The 21,196-nt window shown below is 34.0% G+C and overlaps 1 protein-coding gene across 11 annotated transcripts; it reads left to right on the top strand.

Annotated features, from left to right (window-relative positions):
* Nucleotides 1-1,935: 1,935 nt before the first annotated feature.
* Nucleotides 1,936-20,409, top strand: LOC105337554 (F-BAR and double SH3 domains protein 2). Of its 11 annotated transcripts, none has more exons than XM_066077405.1 (22): nt 1,937-2,091; nt 2,203-2,300; nt 2,979-3,024; nt 5,917-6,002; nt 8,743-8,887; nt 9,195-9,331; nt 9,774-9,837; nt 9,945-10,073; nt 10,684-10,806; nt 10,966-11,061; nt 11,217-11,366; nt 11,855-11,938; nt 12,077-12,125; nt 12,394-12,503; nt 12,769-12,948; nt 13,293-13,441; nt 13,602-13,762; nt 13,915-14,120; nt 14,465-14,570; nt 16,486-16,526; nt 16,892-16,907; nt 18,154-18,288. In XM_066077405.1, the coding sequence occupies exons 1-21, from the start codon at nt 2,071-2,073 to the stop codon at nt 16,901-16,903; spliced, it is 2,193 nt and encodes a 730-aa protein (XP_065933477.1). In that variant the 5' UTR covers nt 1,937-2,070; the 3' UTR covers nt 16,904-16,907; nt 18,154-18,288. The 11 variants fall into 11 exon arrangements, with proteins under 11 accessions (XP_065933472.1, XP_065933476.1, XP_065933474.1 ...); XM_066077407.1 differs by lacking the exon at nt 14,465-14,570 and adding an exon at nt 14,407-14,431; XM_066077401.1 differs by lacking the exon at nt 16,892-16,907 and adding an exon at nt 15,223-15,329 and having other exon boundaries at nt 18,154-18,251.
* The last annotated feature ends 787 nt before the right edge of the window (nt 20,410-21,196 follow it).

Here is a 21,196-nt window from a genome sequence, read left to right as displayed (position 1 = left end):
TTTCTCAGGAAAGGTTCGATGAGAGATTTCTTCCTTCTAAAACATGAATAATTTATAGCAGGATATTAACTAGTGGAGTCAATGTTTGCTTAGTTCAAGGAAATTCAAAATTGGGTGCTTTACAGTATCTTTTTCATGAAATAAATAAATTGAGCTCTCTCCTGATTTTAAAAACTCATTTTAAGAAAGAACCCAGCTTGTTGTTTTATAATGATTAATCCACAGTCTTCTTCGGAAATGTAATATCGTCGATATTTTATTTGACTTGTCTCCCTTTAAAATTTGTATTTGTGCAGTTAACAATGGCGATTATGCAAGGTTTTTATGGATAGCCTCATTTTAGATACTAGTAACTATCTCTTATCTTGGATAACTTGAATCTTTGCCGCGGAATATAAATGTCCTATCAAGGAGTAGACTACGTTCATATTTTGTATACATAACACAGCGTGTCACATTTATGGAAGTGTTTCATGACATTCTACTGGGACGTTTCTGAAGGCAAAGTAAAATACATTAAGTAGAATATAAAATGGAATTCAAATGTAAAACAATGAAGATAACTTAAAATGCAGTATTATTTTATAAATTCTTGAAATACTTCAGTCCCGAATTAATTTTTTTTTTTGTTTATGATCCATTGTCATCAGTCCCATGGGTTGATGACACCCATTGATACATGTAACAACAACCCCATAGTCTTTAATAAGGTTGTACATGTATTGATGTTTATTATACTTAAATCAAATAAACTGGTCCTGGCTTATGTTGCTCAAAGGGACGTGTATTACATTAACTGCATGGGTATCTTGAGAAAACCGGTTAGCAGTTATGAGTTTAGGAACAAAACTGCATTAAACTAGTGACAATTTTGAAGTGTAATTTGGCTGCGTAAGAACGTACTAAATCACACAGGAAGAATGAACTACCGCCAACAAACTGTTATAAAGATATGTACGTTTAAGAGGTGTTTATTGTTTATTCTGGTATTTTAATAATGTTTATTTCATTTAATTATGCATAAGTTTATGCAAAATCGGTTAATATAGTAATTAAGCACGGCTTGTTAAGCTGATAACCAGGCTGTTTTAAACACCTCTTCCGCACATCCGGATTTATACTTTTTTCTTATCGTTTCTAAAGCAGTTACTTACCAACGAGTCTCAATGATAAATATGTAAACACCCCCCCCTTTCTAATCAATATGAACCTGATAAAAGCTAGTGGGAAAGTACTACAATATAAATTGACGTATCCTGAAATTCTTATTACAAGCGGCCATACACGTAACGTAAACGTATAACGTTACGTATGCCGTAAGAAAAATTGGGTCAATTTAAAATACGTAATATACGTTGGTTATAGGCATAACATTAGAAGGCAGTATAGTATGACAGCTTGGTTATGAATGAAAAGCAAAGTGGGTTTAAATTTGTGCCAGTGTGTTTATTTATATATTCTAAAGACCAAGGTTGTCGTTTAAAATTTAAGACAATACTTTATTACATAACAAATGGTATGAGAATACGAAAGTCCATGCAGGTACACGATCTGGGAACATTTCAAAGGAATCCTTGGACTGTGGTGTCTACTTCATTATGTTAAAAAATAAAAATTTATTTAAAAATAGTAAAAACGGCGATCATGCATTGCTTTCATCGTGCACAATATTGGCATATTATAAGCATTTGAATTTTGTAAGTTCAAAATCAGTCATCCACTTTAATAAATTTCGCAGCTATTTGTCTTGCCTTCAATTTAATTTCCGACCGTTACAGCCAAATCATTGATGGAATAATTATACAATTATTTATGAAGTTTTACAATTATGAATGAGATAAAAATAAATCATATATCGTATGTTACTGTTTTGGTATTGCGTAAATTTTAAAGACAAACAGAATTTTTCCCACACAGTTATTTCGAAAACTGAGATAGGAATTGCGCAACTAAACGCACCGTCAGAGTTTCAAGGAAGATAACTCGTCAAAATTTCAGAAGACAACAGAAGAGAATGGCTGACTCGCAATAGGCACTGACTAAGTCTAAGGACGGAATTAATCGTCAACAATGCAACCACCGCCTCGAAAGGTAAATAACATCAAACCGATGTCCTATATTCCAAATCTATCACTTTGTGTTGTTTTATTGAGACAGTTTGTAGAATGTGTCGTCTGAATTTGAGATTGATTTGTTTTCAAGGTAAAACACACGACTGCACTCAAAAACATTCACTCGGAGCAGGTGAGCAAACTCCAGAACAAAGTCCAACAGGACTGCGATTTATTGGATGACATCAGGTAATACCCCACCCTATACCCCTAAGTCGTTCAGATAAACTTCGGTCATTGTTTATTTGTTTAATTACTGTATCATTTCATTGTGTATTGTGTGTTGCAGTAAGGGGTGAAAGGTCACGTAATGGGGGTGTATCCCAGATGCTTTATCTTAGCACTTATTGTTAATGTCATGTGGGGAAGATAGGACTGTGGTATGTTTCAAAAGTGTTCTTGATAAAAGAGAAACAGAAGATAATGAATAAAATTCTTGGAACCTGATAAAGATCTGGTGAAGAGTAACATTATATATTGCTCAACACTACTCGTGTTGATTGTTTACATTTAGATTTATGATGTTTGCTTGTTCTTGAACATAGATTCTGAATCATAATTTTAACAAATTCCAAATTCCTTAGTAATGAATATGCCCATATAAATTTTTACTTTGGAGAGTAATTCATTTTTTTTTTTTATAAGAGAATGAATAAATTTAAGAATGTAAAAAGTTGATGACATTTTTAAATGTAATTTTTCAAGATAATGAATTTGACTAGGTAAGGAAGAACTCTTTCTTAACTGCATTTTTGAGTGAATTATGATATTTTGAAATTCAGCAAACAACAAAGTTGACATTATGACATTTGCAATGTATTTCTAATCCTAGGTTATGCAATTGAATTTTACTAATTTTGTTTGTAGGAACTTCAGTAGACAGAGATCTATCATAGAAAAGGAATATGGACAGGTAAGTGAACTGATGGAGGTATCGGTGACCTGTGGTCTAGTTACTGTCTTCACCAATATCAGCTAGGTAGCCTACAGTTTTTGTCAAAGAATTATTCAAATTCAGTGAGGAAAAGCTTTGTGTCAAGGAATGAAGTCTAATACAGTTGAATTTCGATATCTTGAAAACTGATATTTCGACATCTTGAATACAATGGATATGTCAAAGTGATTTGTAAGTCTCAACCACTTATTTTTTAAGTATTTTATCTCGATATCTTGAATACTCTGATATCTCGAAGTTTTTAAACAGTCTCATCAAGTTAGAGATAACGAATTTTGACTGTGTTAGCAAGCTTGCATAATTTATGTCAAAGGATTAATGAACCCTGTATCAGAAAGCTTGCCTAGTTTGTGTCAAAGGAATAATTAGCTCAATATCAGCAAGTTTGTTGAAGGACTGAGAAGTGTACAAGCAAGTTTACCTCATTTTCAATAAAGGATCACTTCCAATATCAGCAAGTTTGCCAAGTTAGAGTCAAAGAATAATTATATGTAGCTCATAACAAGTAAGTTTTGGTTTAGAGGACTTGATAAGTTTTAGTCTAATTTTTAGTATTCTTAACTTAGTGTCTGTATACTCATCTTGACATACATATTGTATCAGTATAAGGATTAGTTTCTGATATTCCACAAATCTTTGTGAATTTTAAGATGGAATTAACAGACAGAATGAGCATTGAAATGAAGTGGAATATGTTAACTGACAATTATTGTAACCTCCAGAAATTAATGATTCTCTCTGGGATTGTTCCATGCCCTTTGTAGGCTTATGAACTTAATTGTTTTCAAAGGTACACCTGAAATAAGCTCATTGATTCTCTCATGGATTTTTCAGCAGGCTTGAATTCTCGGGTTTGACTGTTGGTTGCTCAGCTAACTTCTATTGACTAATCAGAGAGTTTAATTAAATTGTATTGAGAGTAATATCATAGCGAGGAAACCCCGAAAGGCAAACTTGGAAAAAAATAAATCAAGTTAATTTGTAATTAGAAGATATGGTAAATTTAATTATCAGCCGTTCTGCTAGTCATTGATCCAACTCTTTAATGCCAGCTCCAAAAGAATTGATTTAAGTCTTAGATGATAACTTTGAACACTGAATACCGAGATTTCACAGGCAATTTATTTGTAATTCTCATAGTGAAGGAAGATTTTGCAGGAGAGAGTAATTAAGTTAAATTGCTCCTGATTGGGGGGGGGGGGGGGAGGGGGATAGCTTTGCAAGGGGGGGGGGGTAGATATACCTAGCTTTTTACAAAGTGTGGCAGATATGCACTTTAAGCCTCGATAGTTCATCACTTAATTAACTAACACAACTTTCTATGAGAGCTCAAAAACCAATTTCCCTCTCCCTCCATGGCTCAGAATGCATCAGGTCATGCAATATCTCCATCAGGGACTACTCTTAGAAACACAGCATAGTACAGCTACTATTGACTCTCACCTGGTACAGATACTGATGAAACTCTTCTCTACTTTGATGACCTTCTTAGGCTTCTATATACTCAAGGTCAAAGCGATTTCTTTTGCAGTCTGGCTATACAGGGTTTTTTAAATGTAAAACTTGTATTCAAGGCCTTAAATTACAGTACTTATCATTCAGAGAATTTTTTTGAATGTCTTTTTACCTAAAAGGTGTACATGTATACATAGCATATATGGTGGTATTCATTAAATAATGTGTACAGAGTGTTTCATAAATATTGCTCATTTGTGTGTCTTATCTGATTATTTGCACAGTGAGATCCTAAGTGTATCAGTACATTAGCATCATTAGGTCTACAAACAAGTACTTGTGCTTGGTACCAGAGAGTCCCCAGTTGTAGTAGATATTGAACAAGGTTACATTTCATAGGGGGATTAATTATCAAGGACTATTTTTAGTGTTTGCAATCACAAGATAATGTAGTCCAGCATTATTATGGTCTAGGTTCGTTAATAAAATAAAGTACTTTTGTTTCTGAAGATATCATTCTTTAACATGTCTCTTAAGACCAAATGGATTTCCAGGCTTCCTTAAAGACAGGGTCGGTAATGACAATATTGCTGTTTTTATTCTTCATTCATGTCAAAAGTTACTTTGTCTGAAGCATGAGATCAATGTTGAGGTTTGGCCATCAGAGAAAATGGGATCGGAGAGCATGATGATAGGGATTAGGGGGAGGGGCTGACACAGTTTCTGGTGGTAATTGGTGAGGAGAGGGGAAGAAATCAATACACAGGCTGTATCTGTTGGGCAAACTTCGGAAAGTCTGATTCTTCAGTTCCCGGGCAGGAAGTGATGTAGATCAATATTAGGCCTTGTTTCCTAAAAATGGGCCAATGTTTGAACCATTGATTAGCTTGCGAGGAACCTCATCTTTGAGATCTCAGCAAAATTTTTGGTCTTTATGTGAAGATGTAAAGAACGTCAATAAAAAAAATTTCACCACACCATTTATGAAACTGTAGTTCGTGTATCATGTTCATTATCTTCAAAGAAGCTCTACTGTAAAAAGCTAATATGACAGCTTTTGTGTATATTTGATGAATATAAATGCCAATAAATCAGTAGTCTGTATCTGTTATGAATGTATCCCAGATGCTGAAAGTTTATTAAAGGGAAATCTGTCAATTTATTTTTGATGTTTTACTTTAATATTACATGTTAATTTATTCCTCATAAGTTAATATTTATTTATTTTACTTTTTTATTGAAGGTTGGGGAGGGGGGTTATAGAGACAAATGTATAACTCTCTTAGCGCTACAGAAGAACTTAGAAATTGAAGTAGTATTACATGTACCTGGTACTACAATCTCATTTATCAATGGAACACCTTTTGTTGATTTTTAAAAAATTTATTCTTACAGGCTCTCTTGAAATTGACCGCTGGTTTCCTTAAAAGAGAATTCCAGGCCACCCCTGACTTTCAGAATGAAGATGGAGTAGAACTGAAGTAGGTGGTAGTTCTCTGTGTATGTAGAAGTGAAGGCAACAAGGTGTTCCAAGACACACATTAAGTTTGATTGTATTCAGTGCACTGATTCCTTTCTAGAAAATTAACAGTAACTGTATAATACAGAAAAACCAATGGAATGTGTACCAGTACACGTGTATATTTAGCTTTTATAAGCCTGTAATTTTTGGACTAGAAATGCATTGTCATATACAATAGATGCTATGCGTAGACTGGCCCGCGGTTATCGAGGATTCCGTATGTAGAGGTATATAAGATCAGAGATAAAGTCCTTCACCTGGAGGATAGGGTGCCCTTCACGCCTGACTGGATCAATACCTGAACCAGGTGAAAGACAGTCAGAATTGACTCTCCCCTGTTTACAGAACTTCATTGTCATCCAGTAACGTAAGATATACATGCTGAAGCCTTCAACAGGAGGTACTCAGGTAGACCTAGCAGCTCCCAGCTTGTTGTGTGGCATTCAGTATGCAGCACAGCTTGGTGTATCAAATATTTATCTGTGATGTACACTGCCATCTACATAATTCAATATTTAACAGGGATGAAGTGCTTCAAGCTTCTCTGTAATAGAAAATACTTTCACTTAAAAAAAAGATATTGGGAGGGTAGGTGTGTGGGGAGAAACATTCAGTGTTCAATGACAGCCTTCTCATAATGAAGAAGGTTCATCTATTGTTGCACTGAGCAAAAACAAAATCACTCCTATTTTTTATTTTATTTTTGCATTATACCTATAAGATACATATGAAATGAGTTTTCAAGTAAACATATTAATGTCAGACTGTAGACATACTTTCTCATTAAAAGTACAAACACATGTAGGTCGGCATCAATCATTCAGAACTCCCCTCTGTCCCCCATAAACAACAGTGCTTGGTCTGCGGTGATGTCCTGTATATGAGAACATCTATTCAGTCCTTGTAGTCTCGGTGTAAAGGACGTTAGACCTGACCTCACTAGGATGTCAGCTGAGGTGTTCCCCCGCCCAACTGATTGGTGATCGAGGGGCTTCACATATTGCCTGGGAGATGTACTGTATTGGATGGTGACAGGACACTCCATCTCACCAAATCAATCTTATCTCTTCTTTTGTTGATATTGATGGATAAATATGTTCTGTCTGCAGTGATAAATGAATTACAACATTTGTTACATTTATACAGTATTTTATTGCATAACACAGTGCATACAGTAATTCAAAAGAATTGACATGTTGTGTAAAACAGGGCCCATCCTAAGGTAGTTCTGTAGAAAAAAAATTCTGAGAAATTACAGCTTAATTGAAACAAATTTGGTTACTGAATTACTGGTAAAAGCGGTCAATATTTCTTATCAAACAGATATTCACATTATTTTGTTGAATTTGGGGCAAAAGGAAACATCAGTCTCCACTAAATAAATAAATTGGCTTGTTCTTTGAGTTTGATCAGAGAATGAATTACTGAGCCTACTCCATTTGTTGATGGAGTCGATCTCCGTAGCTATTGATTGTCTATAAACAGCCGATATGGTAGTAAGTTATCTCAGATATATAGATCACTTCTCAATCTTGTACAAGTGTATAAACTCTACAGGATACAGTGAACAAATAAATCACAGTTGTCGTCAAATCCCCATTAAACACCCAGGACACATGCTGAAATTAAGTACCGCCAGATCAGATTGCTTCCACTTAAGGTGTTAACTATTGTAGCAGAAGTCACATTTGAAACTGGGATTGATTCTCATGTAAATTATTTGCACTAAGTGCCATGGACAGCGGTTAGGGCAGGGAGAGCAGGGTTACTGTATGTAAATGTGGGGCTGTAGTTTAAATGCTTGAATGGTCACCCTGGGTCTTAACATCAGCGGGCTTACGACTGTATGACCCAGACAACGAAAGGGTCAGCTCTGCACTGCATTGACTAATGACAAAAATGGATGAATTTTCTATATTTTGCCTTTTTTTGTTATTTTTTTCTTTACTCTGAACTTTCAACATTACCAGTAAATTTATTTTTGAATTATTGCTTGAATTCGATTACTAATAGGAAACAGACAATAGATTACTATTGCATTGCTTAGATTGCTTCTCTAAAAATAATTGAAACTCTTACATCATTTTCATTAGCTGAAATTAAACTTGAAGCAGTTGTCAATTAAATCTACAATGATAGATCAAGTTCAGACTGTGTATTTTGTATTTAAACATTATGGGAATAACTTCAAATGCAGAAAACAAAGCATTGAAGTTAAGCACCTGACTTTGTATGCATGACAATAAGGAAATGAAGTTTATGATAAATTGATAAGCAATATCAGACACTTCCTGGTGCCGTGGAATAACAACATCAGAATAACAATCAGGACCTTCTCACCCTATGGAATGCCACAGTTTTAGAAAGTTTTATTAGAAGTCGTATAAGGATACATTCATATTTGTTTTTCTAAAAGGGAAAACATTAAGTGATTTAAAGAATGTGGTTAAGTCTCATTTTAACAAAAATGAAATCACTAATTCATGAAGAAGATGAAAGTTTTAAAGAGATAAAAGTTGATATATGATAATTTAATATGGTAATTTATTAACTGGCACTTACTAATTCACTTTTATATGCAAATTCAGTTATTATTTCCCGATGCATATTCTATATCGAACTGATTCTATACATCGTGTCCACAGATGTGTCAGGTTACATCATAAGAGATCTGTTTAATCTTTTGACCTATGTTACAGGACAGCTTTAGAGGTATGGAGACTGATTCTGGAGGAGACAGAAAAGCTGGGCAAAGCGCGTCTGCAGGTGGCTGATATTATGCAGGAGCAGATAGCCGAACCTCTCAAACCTTACCGCATGGCCAAACAGCACATCCATAAGAGGGTAGGTGACGGTTCACGGGGTGGCGGAGAAGTCTAGTGACAAATGGGTGTACGCAACGTTAATCACCATTCCTGTGGAATGTTAATTGTCCTGTAAAGAGAAAGTGAAAATTAATGACAGTACAAATATCACTGCTGCTCTCTTCTTTTGGCATTCCAGATAAACTCTTTTCCATGGCAATATCTTTTTTTGAAAAGAAGATAAACATTTTTATAAACATTTTTATTAACCGAGAAATTGTTGTAAGGAATGTTTGCTATGTGACTCAGAGTTTCATTCCTTGTGTAATAATAAAATTGATACACAGTTGATGCCCCAATTGAATGTTCTACAAAATGAAGTTGGACAGACAGTATTGGAGATGGCCAAGGCTCAGAAAGAGTACAATGTGGATGAAGCTCTGGCCCACGATGCCAGGGTCAAATCAGAGGAACTCACCCAAAAGTAGGTCAACTCAGGTCACTAAACAACACAACCTATCAACACTCACCCAAAAGTAGGTCAACTCAGGTCACTAAACAACACAACCTATCAACACGTATATAATAAGGAATATGGATCAACACATGGACATATGATGATTATAACAAAAATGAATGAAAACATTTTTTTGTAACTTATTTCTTGTACTTTTAAAACTTTCTGCTGGTTAAATTCAGATACCAGTAGTTATTTTAATTGTTGTTAGAAGTGATAATATTCATATTATTCATGAGGACCATGTTTAAAGATTTTTATTCTAGTGCATCTGTTTTAGCTGAATTGAAGTTCAAAGTAGGGATTTTCATTGAAATATTTAGCAAAATTTAAATTCTTGAGCACCAATGTCAGAATGTTGCATGAAGTCATTTGACACAATTATAGGTTTATAATTTGTTGCTTTTAGAATGAATAAGAGGTCAACAGGGATATTTCAGTCCAAGTCCAGTCTACAGAAACAATGTGCCAAGGTGTGTTCTTATTCACAGAATAGATCTCAATTTTAAATTTATAACACTGATAATAAAAAGTAAATGGTTGGGAGGCATTTAGTAATTCATTTCTTAATGTTTTTCAGTTTACATCAAGACGAGATATTTACAATGTTAAATCTGTCGCAGCCCGCAATGAATACCTTCTTCACATTGCTGCAGCTAATGCTCACCAATCTCGCTATTACAAAACGGATCTCACACAGCTCATGAAGGTATACTCTATATTACAAGACATATCTAAGTCAGCTCCTGAAGGTAAAACTTGCTATTATAACACATATCTCAATTAGTTCATGAAGGTAAAATTCGCTAGTACAACACAGATCTAACACCTCATGAAGGTAAGAATTTGCTATTGCAAAAAAGATCTTGCATTGCTCAAGAAGGTAAAAACTTACTATTACAACACATATAATTATCAATTTGCTCATGAAGGTAAAACTTGCATTATAACATATATCATAAGTAGTTCATGAAGATAAAACCCGCTATAACAACACATATGGCATTAAGTTCATGAAGGTAAAACTCGCTATAACAACACATATGGCATTTAGTTCATGAAGGTAAAACTCGCTATAACAACACATATGGCATTTAGCTCATGAAGGTAAAACTCGCTATTACAACACAGATTTCAAATAGCTTATAAAGGTAAAGCTCATAATTTAACAGTTCATGCACAGCTCACTAGAATTAAACAGTTGCTTTACAGCCAGTGATCTGTTTTTTGATATGCTATCCGACTACTCACAAATCCAATCTCTATGTACATTTGGTTTTGGCAATTAACAAAAAGTGAAGTTTGCTTCTTTTGTTTAGGCCCTCGATGGAGACATGTATGAGAGAATCCTGGAATATTTCCACACCATGGGCAATGCTTTACTGGATGTTAGTAGTATGGAAAAATCAGCCAGTGAATCTATAGCTAAACAGGCCGATATGGTGAGCTACAGTAACAATTAATTCTTTGTACATGTATGTTTACTTCAAAACAAGCATGCTATTCAATTAGTCAATAAACTTACCTTGTAGAAAGTTTATTTTTTATCTTTAATTCGCAGGATGTGTAATATTTGCTTTCTTGTTTTGTTCCTATTTCAGATTTGTCGAGATTTTGACCAACAAGTTTTTATGTACAGAAACCCAGTGTTTACGCAGCCTGTGCAATATGTATTCCAGCCTTGCCAAAATGATGAGGTAATTTTCTATAGTATTACTGATTGCTCAATGTGCTCTTTGTAAGGTTAAGAATACATAGCAGGGAATTACCTGGAATACATTTTATCAGGTGTTAATTGATTAGTCAATGCAATACATTTTCCTGTGTGAGTTACTCTTTTCCTGTTTTGTAGTGCAATACTTTATCGAAAGAGCATAATGGTGGCCATCAATTGGACAAAGAGGCCAGAAAGTGGGCCACAAAGATCGCCAAGGAAACTCGCTCCTTACGACAAAATAAACGAACTCTTCAGGCACTTGAGAACCAGTACAGAGGGGACAGGGTAAATACAGGACAAACATATACAATGATGTGCTGATCTTGGACAAACCAATTATAATCAGTCCACCAGACTTACAGTAGCCAGACTGAAAATACTGTGGCATCATCATTGTTGGTGGTGTTCACAGATATTGTAGATTGATTTAGTTTAATTTAAATTTACAACTTCATAGGCTTAGTATTAGCATTTCAGTTACTCTAACAAAAGTAACTTTTCACCACCTATTATGACATCCTCCTCTCTCAAAAGTGAATGAACTATATCAAATTTGAAGAAATTAAATCAAAATGGAGATTGTTATGTTATGCAGTCTGATTTTCCGTATCTTTCAGCTTAAGTAGACCAACAAAACTGATATTTCTTGGTGGTTATGAATGTGTTAAGAGTTTTACAATGTATATACCTTTAAGACCTACTCTTCTGACATCTACGAGTGGCCTCTCTTGGTATGCTGTTGAGCTTTATAGGTGTTTTCTTTATCTTTGAAGGCTTCAGATGGGAGTAACACATCAGAACTTCAGGAACTTGAGATTAAGATCGATGAATTGAGAGAAATTGTACGCAAATCAGAGGTAGATGTTAACATTAGCAACAACCTCCTGTAGTAGATGGTTTTTTAAAGGGGAAAATTAATTGATTTTCAAAACTAGATGCATGTGACAATGTAAACTGGTTATAAAACTCATATTCTGAATACATTTTTCTTTTAGATTGGGAAAGCAAAAGCAGAGGCAAGAATTGAATTGTTAAGGAAAAGGGGTAAGAAAAGCATATTCCAAATGTCAAGAAATTATCATAAAACTATAATTTTTCATAATACAGCAGTATTTTCAGGTTTCAACCATGAAAGCAACACATGTATTCTGGAAATTTTCAATATTTCCATTGATGAATTAATAGTTTGACATTTTGAAGTGATAAAAAGCAGAATTTCACAAAACCTGGTAAATGTTTTGACGTTTCAAGAGGATGATTTCTTTTGTTTTCTTCTGACACTGACACAGTATTATGGATTTTTTTTCCACAGTGAATGTGGAGGAGTGGCTAGCCAGTGCCCAGGCGGAGAGTCTGAGGGCTGAGGAGGAGGCAGAGTCCCTCCGGTCCAGTCAGGGCTCTGTCTTCACCGACGGATCCATGGTCAGTGACCTAGATAATACATGAGTCTCAGAAAATGGTTTAATAATGAAGGCTGATAGTCCTCCATAAGTAACTAACCTCTTCCAAAATTTACATCAAAGGACTATAAATGAAGTCTTATATAAAAAGACTGTTTCTTGAATAAGATTGCAAAGTTATCATTTGTTAAATGAAATAAAATAAAATGCATTTCTAAACAATCAGCACTTATAGCAGTAAAGGAATAGAGATGAAAAGAATTTTTATCAATTCTATGCGTCCACAGAAAAGTGACGAAAATGAGCCAACATACACAAACTACGTAGACTACGACGATGAATTTATCGACGAGACGACTGAACCTCGTAGAGAGAAGAGCTTGGTGTTTTATGATATGGACACCTACAGTAACTTTAACTACACTAGTCACTACCCCCAGCAGTGCAGAGCCATCTACGACTTCCAGGTTAGGAAAGATGTAACAAAATCATCAATAATCAGGGCATTCCAAAATCGTCTAGGTTCAGGAGGGATTTTGTCAATTAGGCAGTACATAGAGTTTGTTACCTAACTTTTCTTCAAGGATTTGCACCATGATGGTTATGTTTGTACACTTTATGAGTTTTAACCCCACTCTAACAAAATGAATTCCACTTTTTTGTCATAAGGAGCCTTACAATCTGCATCTGTTTATGTATTTATAAGTTTAGCAGAAAGAGATCTTATTTGTATTCACTTTTACTTGATAAAGAAAGGCTGCTGTTATTGTAATTTGGTGACATTGATGGCAATTTGTTTATTCTGTTAAAGGGCTCCAATGTGGATGAGTTAAATCTACGAGAGAACGAGGAATTAGAGATCATTGCTGATGGAGATGGTGATGGGTGGCTGAGGGCGCGGAACTCTGAGGGTACGATTGGAATGATCCCCTCTAACTACATAGAGATACTGAACTCAAGGTAAATGGTGGAATGTTCCCTTTTAGAATTTTTTGTTTGCCCCCATGATTGATTAACAAAAAATTTCTCTTAGATTTTTTTTTCTATCATTTTGAGCATTATTTTCTTTTTAAATCCAGTAATTCTAAGATCTATAAATAAAAACATGAATGTTTTATAGGGGTTCTGTATCAAGTGGTGTTGAAATGTCAGCGAATGGTAGCCATGTTGATAGTGTGAGTTACAATGACAGTACACAGGAAGTGATGTCATACTCCTCAGGCGACATTGAGGTGCAGCAGACGACCAATCAGATGCCAGTGGATAACCATCAAAGTGGAGGTTCTTGTCAAAATTTAAAATGAGTATTGATATAAAGATAATATGTTAAAAGCCTTGGTTCTTTATAGAAATTGAAATTTGTCTTGTGATATTAAAAAGTATATTAAAAAGATCATGAATTTCATCCTATTTAACAACCACTTTATTCACAGATGGATCCTGGGCGAGAGCCATATACGACTACGAGGCTTGCTCCAAAGAGGAGTTGTCCTTCATTACTGGCACGCTGATTCGAATTCTCCGCAAGGATGAGAACGGCATTGACGATGGATTTTGGGAGGGAGAGTTGAATGGGAAGGTCGGGGTTTTTCCCTCTCTAGTGGTGGAAGAACTAGGGGTGGATGTCTGGAATGACATGGTAAGGAACTTCATCCTGCATCAAACTTATACCATTTTCATTTCTATTTTCCCTTACATTTGAATCTGTTATCCATGTAAAACAAAATTATAACAGTTAATACTTTCATTTTTCCTGGAATGAAAACCTGTTATTTCTGTGTAAACCATATAATACAATATTCATGCACTTCTATTTTTCGGGAATTTAAAATTCCATGTATGAATTCTTTTGACCTCTTCACTTTTATTCATTCATTAACTCATCTCTCAGTGAACCTTTAACATATATTTAATTTTAACTTCAGATTCCACATATACTTGCATGTTACAGTAAGTTTTCTCTATATTGGTCATGTTCTACAGCAATCACCAGAGGAACGCCACCCCCCACCTGCTTTTGTTCCCCCTCCCCCAGTCACCATCACTGCTGCTACCCCCGAGTCAGAAAGTCCCCCCTCCCTTAATTCAGGTAAATACAGGTGTTTTGTTATGCAGGTTGTCAGTGTCTTAATTTGAATACAGATTATTTTTTTAATTATGGTTTTCTAAAGTACTATTGAAGTTATGATTCATTTGTATTTTCTTTATCTTTTATACTAGTTTCCTATGCACATCTTTATTTGATAAAAGACAAACTTCTGTACATTTCATTTTTGTGATATACATTATTCCTACCATAGATGTGTTGCTGTCTTTTTCTGTCATTCTGTTACTACAATATTAATATATATCTACATGTACTACACATATAATTTATATTGCTCTATTTATGACCCCAAAAATCAAACAATTGTTTTATCTTGACAGTTGGTCCATCTAGATCCTTTGAATATTAAGTGTTTGGAAAATTATTAAAGGAATTGAGCATAGATTTTATTTCAAAAGTTTGATGTTAAAATTTTGAATTGCAAAGTTTATATATTTTTTTTTGTGGGGGGGGGGGGGGGGTATAATATAATTCTGTAGAGATTAGGTGTTAATTAAACATTGCAGAAATCAGGGGGGTAGATATCATAAGAACACAACTTCTAATTGAGATTAGAGTATAATTCAGCATCTATGTCAATATCATATAGTGTTTTTCTTTCCTGTTTTAGATGTTCTGTTACATTTTGTTTCAGTGATTAAGTTACAGGGGAGTCCCCAGCGAGCACGTAAAAACCAGCGCAGTCGGTCTCGCTCTAAAACTGTTCCGATTAATGCGTCTTCTTTTGAGTCTACTGTCTAGGTATCGGCCTATATCAGCAGTCGTATACTTGGTGACAGTTATATCCGTATATCTCTACATTTCTGTATCGACTCACCATTCTCACTAACTGTATACATACAGCACATTTCTACTCACCAGTAATAAACAATGGGGTCACAAATCTAAACTAAGGGGAGTTAACCCCTGGAGATTTAATAACAGATTTCTATATATTTATATATGTTTTAACTGCAATTGAACTTTTAAATCTATTTCTAAGTAGGCTTGAAATAAACCTTTTAAGTGAAATAAACCTTTTTTTTTATTAACAAGTGGTATGCAAGAAATTGTAGAAAATGTACAGTAGCTAGGTTAAAAGGACATTTTTAAAATATTTTTACAACTGATATTGCATGCTTAGCTGATTGTAAGATAAAAAGAGATTTAAAACACAAGAGGTGTCACACTTGGAAGTAATATCTGAAAACTCATCTTTATTCAAATTAGCCTAAAAATTGATGTACAAACAAATACTCTGTTACTTTATTTTTCGCACAGAATGATGTCTGATCACATGTCACTACAATATTTTGTTCATTGTTCATCTCTATCATGGATCACAAGTCATGCTTGCACTTATGACAGCCGTAGAGTAGCATAAAGTTTATGTAATATTATATGCTTTTATTGTGCAGGACGAATAAAGAAATGCGTTAAGTCGCGGTTTAATTAGGTAAGGGGGTGACACCTAGTGGTAACGATTCTCTTGATCTGTCTGTCCTAACCAGCGGTGGGCGGCGGTGGGCGGGGGCTGAGTGTTCACCTGCTGTACCTTACTAACCAATCTAAACACTGCTTGCTGTACTACTAACTATTACACAGTGATAGCAATGAATCACTGCTGTGTAGGAAAAAATGAATATTTAACAGTTGTACACGGATATTGATGGCCACTAATACTAGCACCAGGCTTCTAGTAAAGCTAGGATTCTACACTGTTAATAAACACTGTTGTTGCAATAGCAAAGCTAGGATTTTGCACCAAAATTATGATAAAAAAATATGACTCATTTCTTACTATTTTGTATTCAAAAAATAAAAAAGTAAATAAACAAATGATCAGTGATTTATTATGATGATTTCTGTTAAGATATACCTTTATTTCATGTTTAATGAATTGTTTTGTGTTTGACAGGCTACAGTTTAAAGACTGATTTACCTAATGGGGACCACCAGGTGAGAACCACTGTTCAGTTTATTTTTATTTAAAGAAGTTATCATAAAAACTCCTAATTAAAGACAGAAACCTGTGTAGAGAACATGTATATGATTCTTCTAATCATCATATGTATGTACCAGTACATGTATTACCTATGAATGAATCTGTATTAACTGATATTTTGGGGATGGGTTGGGGCATTTCTTGGGACCATTGGGTACAGAGAGACTGAAATTAAATCTAATAGATATACATATATGCCTAAAGCACTAGGATCAGTTTAGAAATCTGATTACTTAATATATAATGGGATTTGTAAGGACTTATATTGAATACTAAATATATATATGCGACTCCTTTAATTTTTCCTGCCCCTCTCCAGTCTGAGGCCTAGCCAGGTGAGTAGATTTACCTGTCTCTGATTCTCCCAACTCTGACCTACATCCTTGTCACACAGCTCCTGTCGTAGTTCTACATTAAACATCATGGTCACCTGACTCAAAAACCATCCTAATTTTAGTCTTGAATTTTGGATATTTTGGATGTTGTGCTGGGTTATACATTGTATTGTCTTACTCATTCAAGCATGCAATGAAAGGAGTAAGATATTAGATATATCATGCTTAGTCCAATTGGTTTGGGGTATCTGGGAGATATTAGATATCTCATGCTTAATTCAATTGGTTTGGGGTATCTGGAATATATTATATATCTCATGCTTGGTCCAATTGGTTTAGGGTATCTGAGATTTATTTTGATGAAGATTTGTTTTGTGGTAATGTTGCATGTTGTACCAGTAATTAGATGTTGCATGGACAAAATATTTGGTTCATCAAACCCACAATGCTGTTGTGTATTAGATTATTTAAATTAATTTCCCATTATTTCTTTGTGGAATTTGTGTACCAATTTATCCCCCCCAAAAAACCCCAATTTTTATTTGCTTCTAACCAATGCATTAAAATTTTTATGAATATTAAATTTTGGCCTCTGTCCAATTGTGTAAATTTTAAAACAACATTGTATATAAGAAAAAGTGAAACTTGTAAGTTAATTGTAAGAATTGTCTTGAAATATTCCAGATCTTTCAATATAATAGCATAAACAGTTATTGGTATTTAACTGCTTTGAAAGTTTGTCTTCAACTCTGCTATCGTGTATATAAGCAGTACATTATTACTTGTGATTTTCTTTAAGGAATAAGAAATCAATCTTTGAATATTATGTAGAAACCATTAACTTAAAGGCATTATGGTCAGTACTTGTTCAATTCCAGTAATGCCCAAAGGGCTTTATGACAGATTTGATCACATTCTGACCATAATTATAACCTCATATTATTCAAATAATGATTCCTTATTACTTATTTTTCATAATTTTCAGCAACTGTACGATCAAACAATTAATTATTGAAATTTTAAGTTATTTTCAATCTGTATAATTATCAAACCCCGCTTGCACCCAAACAGTATGCCATTTGCATCATTGATCAACTGTATTGTACCATACTTAACAAATTTGATTGGTTGTGTTATCACAAAGAAAGACACTGGAAAATGTAAACATTGTGCTTTCTAGCTAGATACAAGTATTATATATGGAATGTTTGATAGAGTTTGATTAAGTATTCTGTTATTTTTGTAGAATGGCCATAAACGAGTGCATTTTCAGGAAACGCATCGGGAAACATTCACCATTTTAAAGACTTGGAAATCTTGTCCCCGGTCAGTGGAAGAAATGTGTGTGTTTGATGCTGAATTCAGTGAGGATGGAGAGGAATCTCTTGTATGATGTCATCAGTTTGTTTATAGCATGATGTCACTGTAAACACATATTTTATCATTGATATATCTACTTTATAGACACTGGAAGTGTTGCATTACTCAAGCAGTTTAATTTGTATCAGAAATAGACATGTACTAATTTTTACAACCTCTCCATTTGTATAACTATACAAAAAAGGAATAAGGTTTTAACATTGTAAGTTGATCATGACAATGAAGGATATGTGTTCATTCAACAAACCCACAATGATGTAATAGTGGGTACACATTAATCATGGCCCAATGTTATTGTTTTTGTATAAATTTATATCAATCATAGTGCTCTGTATAAAACAGGAAACTGAAAATATCATATACTGGTACATGTACCGTTATATAGAAGAGAAATAGACATTTTTACTTGCTTTGATATGAAATGGACCCCTGACATCAGGTAAAATTTCGACCTGTTTTATCATGTATTGAACAGAATGATCTTACTGTGTAAGAGTTTTCCATGAAAACATTGTCATAGTTCCCCCTCAGGAGATACAATATGTATGTACATGTAGCCATTTTATGCAATCCCCTATTTATGCACTCACACATCGTACTGTACCGGTACACTGGTTTTATATTTGGTGTTATTACCCTTCATCCATGACCAGGGAGACTCTGTAAGGTCATCCATACACTGTATACCTCATTAGCAACTTCATCCCCACCCTACTCATAAGCTTTAATATCATCCTCCTCCTCCTCATCTTCTTGTACCCCTATTTTCACTTTATCATGATCAAGTTGCTCTGAGTGAGGGATTGTTGTATCAGTTGTCTTTCTTGATTTTGTAAAGCATTTTCTTTTTATATTCTTTAATTCTTTTGTTACGTACAACAGAAAAAACACTGTGGAATTATTAAGAAAATCACCTCATCTTTTTATGTGGCTTGAGCATTTAATTTCTTTGAACAGAGAAAAAAAATCACAAACTTGAACAATTTTCAACTTTTGTCACATCCTTTGCTGTTTGTCAATAAGTCCTGTGTGCCAAAGGGTTGACACCATTTCTGTGGTTTGTTGGGTGTTTCCATTATTTATGCCCTCTACCTGGGAAAATGCACATCACATTATTTGTCTATCATTGTTTTATGAATATATTGTTACATTTAATTTTAGTTGGAAGATATATATGTGAACTCTGTTCTTTTCTTTAGAAGGTTATTTTCATTAAAATGAAATCCTTTAGTTTACTTTTTTGTGCCATAATTTTTTTCAAAATTTCGTTTCAAAAGCAAAAACAAAGTTGTGTGTAAGTGATGTCAACTTACATTTTTAAAAGAAATATGCATAATTATAATTTTCTGGTTTAATGACCAATAATGTGTTAGAATTCACAATCAAGGAACAAATCCCAGAGACTGGATAGAAACAGTTTGTGCCACATTGGTGCAGCATGTTATTGTTGTTTTGTTGTCAAACATTCCTACTGGTTTTTGTTGTTTTCTTGTTTAGTTGTTGAAACATCAAGCTGTCAAATGATCTGAAGTTTCCTTATATGATCTGTTTTATATTTAAAACATATATGTATACATAAATTCAATAACGAATGAAGCTGTATTTACTTATATATTGGTTTACAAACTATGTAATACATTCCATATTATAATTTTCTATGTAATTGGTTCACATGTAATTGTGTATCTATAAGGACTCTTGCTAAGTTGTTAGGAGATGCCACTTGTAACTTGGATGAAATATGCATCTTAATTAAAGAATGTTGTACACAAGACAATATGTTAGATTTGTAACATAAATGATGTACTTAGAAGTTGTATTTCTTATTGATAACTTACATGTAATGCATTCTTTTTCAAGGAACAGCATTTGTCAACAATTCTGACACTCACAAGTTGTGGATTTAGGTTGTTTAAGCAGTGCTGGTTGAGCTATTGTATTATCTAGTCAAAGTTTAGAGAGGATATTAATGTTTCTTTACTTTTAATTAGCAAGCTGTGTATCAATAAGACAGACTTGTATCAAGACATTACACATACCCAAGGTCACATTTGTGTCATATATGATGTATCTATGTATTTAGACAAGTCCTATTATGTTGAAATAAATTGTTAACAAAAATTCTCAAGACTTCTCATATTTTCTTCTCCATAATTAATCATTATACTCCATGCAAACAAGGTCTGAATTGCATGTACGATGTCTTACCATCAAATCTGATACTAAGTAATTTACACTTCATAATTATATGGAAGGAAATGTTGTTGTTGCAAGTACTTGTATATGCATTTGGTTATTAAATTCCTTCATGTCTGTCCTTACAAAATAGAGTTCTAGAGAAAGTATTTGTATTAGGTTTTATGATTCAAAGCAGGCTTTGATATAGGGGCCTGATTTTCTTTACAGAATGGACATAGGCTTTTCAACATCGGTGAAGAGCATTACGAAAGGACTAAATTAGTAGAACTTCATAGACTTGTTATAGAGACCACCTTTTGAAAACTGAATGAAGTGTCCATTACAGCATTGTTATTTAATGATTTGTCTCCCTTGGTCTACAAGCTTGAACACTATTTATTCAAAGTAACATCCACCAACGTTTGTTAATTAATACTTGAAGGAGGGAATTGTAAAACTGGTACTCTGAAAGTCAACATTTGTGGATTTTTACTGCATTGCTTTACAAACGAGCTGCAGGAGATGTAATAAAGTAGAGAAGTGCTCAATGTGCAGGAATGTTACATTTTGTATCTAAAGTCAAACCCATCTACAGAGCACATGAAGACTTCAAATCTGTCAGATTTACAAGATCTTTACCAGGTTTGGTTTTTTTTCCAAAGAGTGTGGTAATAAAAGAAAACCCAACAAGAAAATCAAGTTTATCACATTTTAATAAATTAACTTACAAC

Source organism: Magallana gigas, chromosome 2 (genome assembly GCF_963853765.1).
Source record: "Magallana gigas chromosome 2, xbMagGiga1.1, whole genome shotgun sequence".
Classification (NCBI taxonomy): domain Eukaryota; kingdom Metazoa; phylum Mollusca; class Bivalvia; order Ostreida; family Ostreidae; genus Magallana; species Magallana gigas.
This window is presented reverse-complemented; position numbering and strand designations above follow the sequence as displayed.

Coding starts and splice junctions, on each gene's coding strand:
- LOC105337554 (XM_066077400.1), top strand. CDS start 2,071: ATGCAACCACCGCCTCGAAAG. Junction 9,838..9,944: donor TACAGAAACAATGTGCCAAG/GTGTGTTCTTAT, acceptor AATGTTTTTCAG/TTTACATCAAGACGAGATAT. Junction 12,126..12,393: donor TGAATTGTTAAGGAAAAGGG/GTAAGAAAAGCA, acceptor TTTTTTCCACAG/TGAATGTGGAGGAGTGGCTA.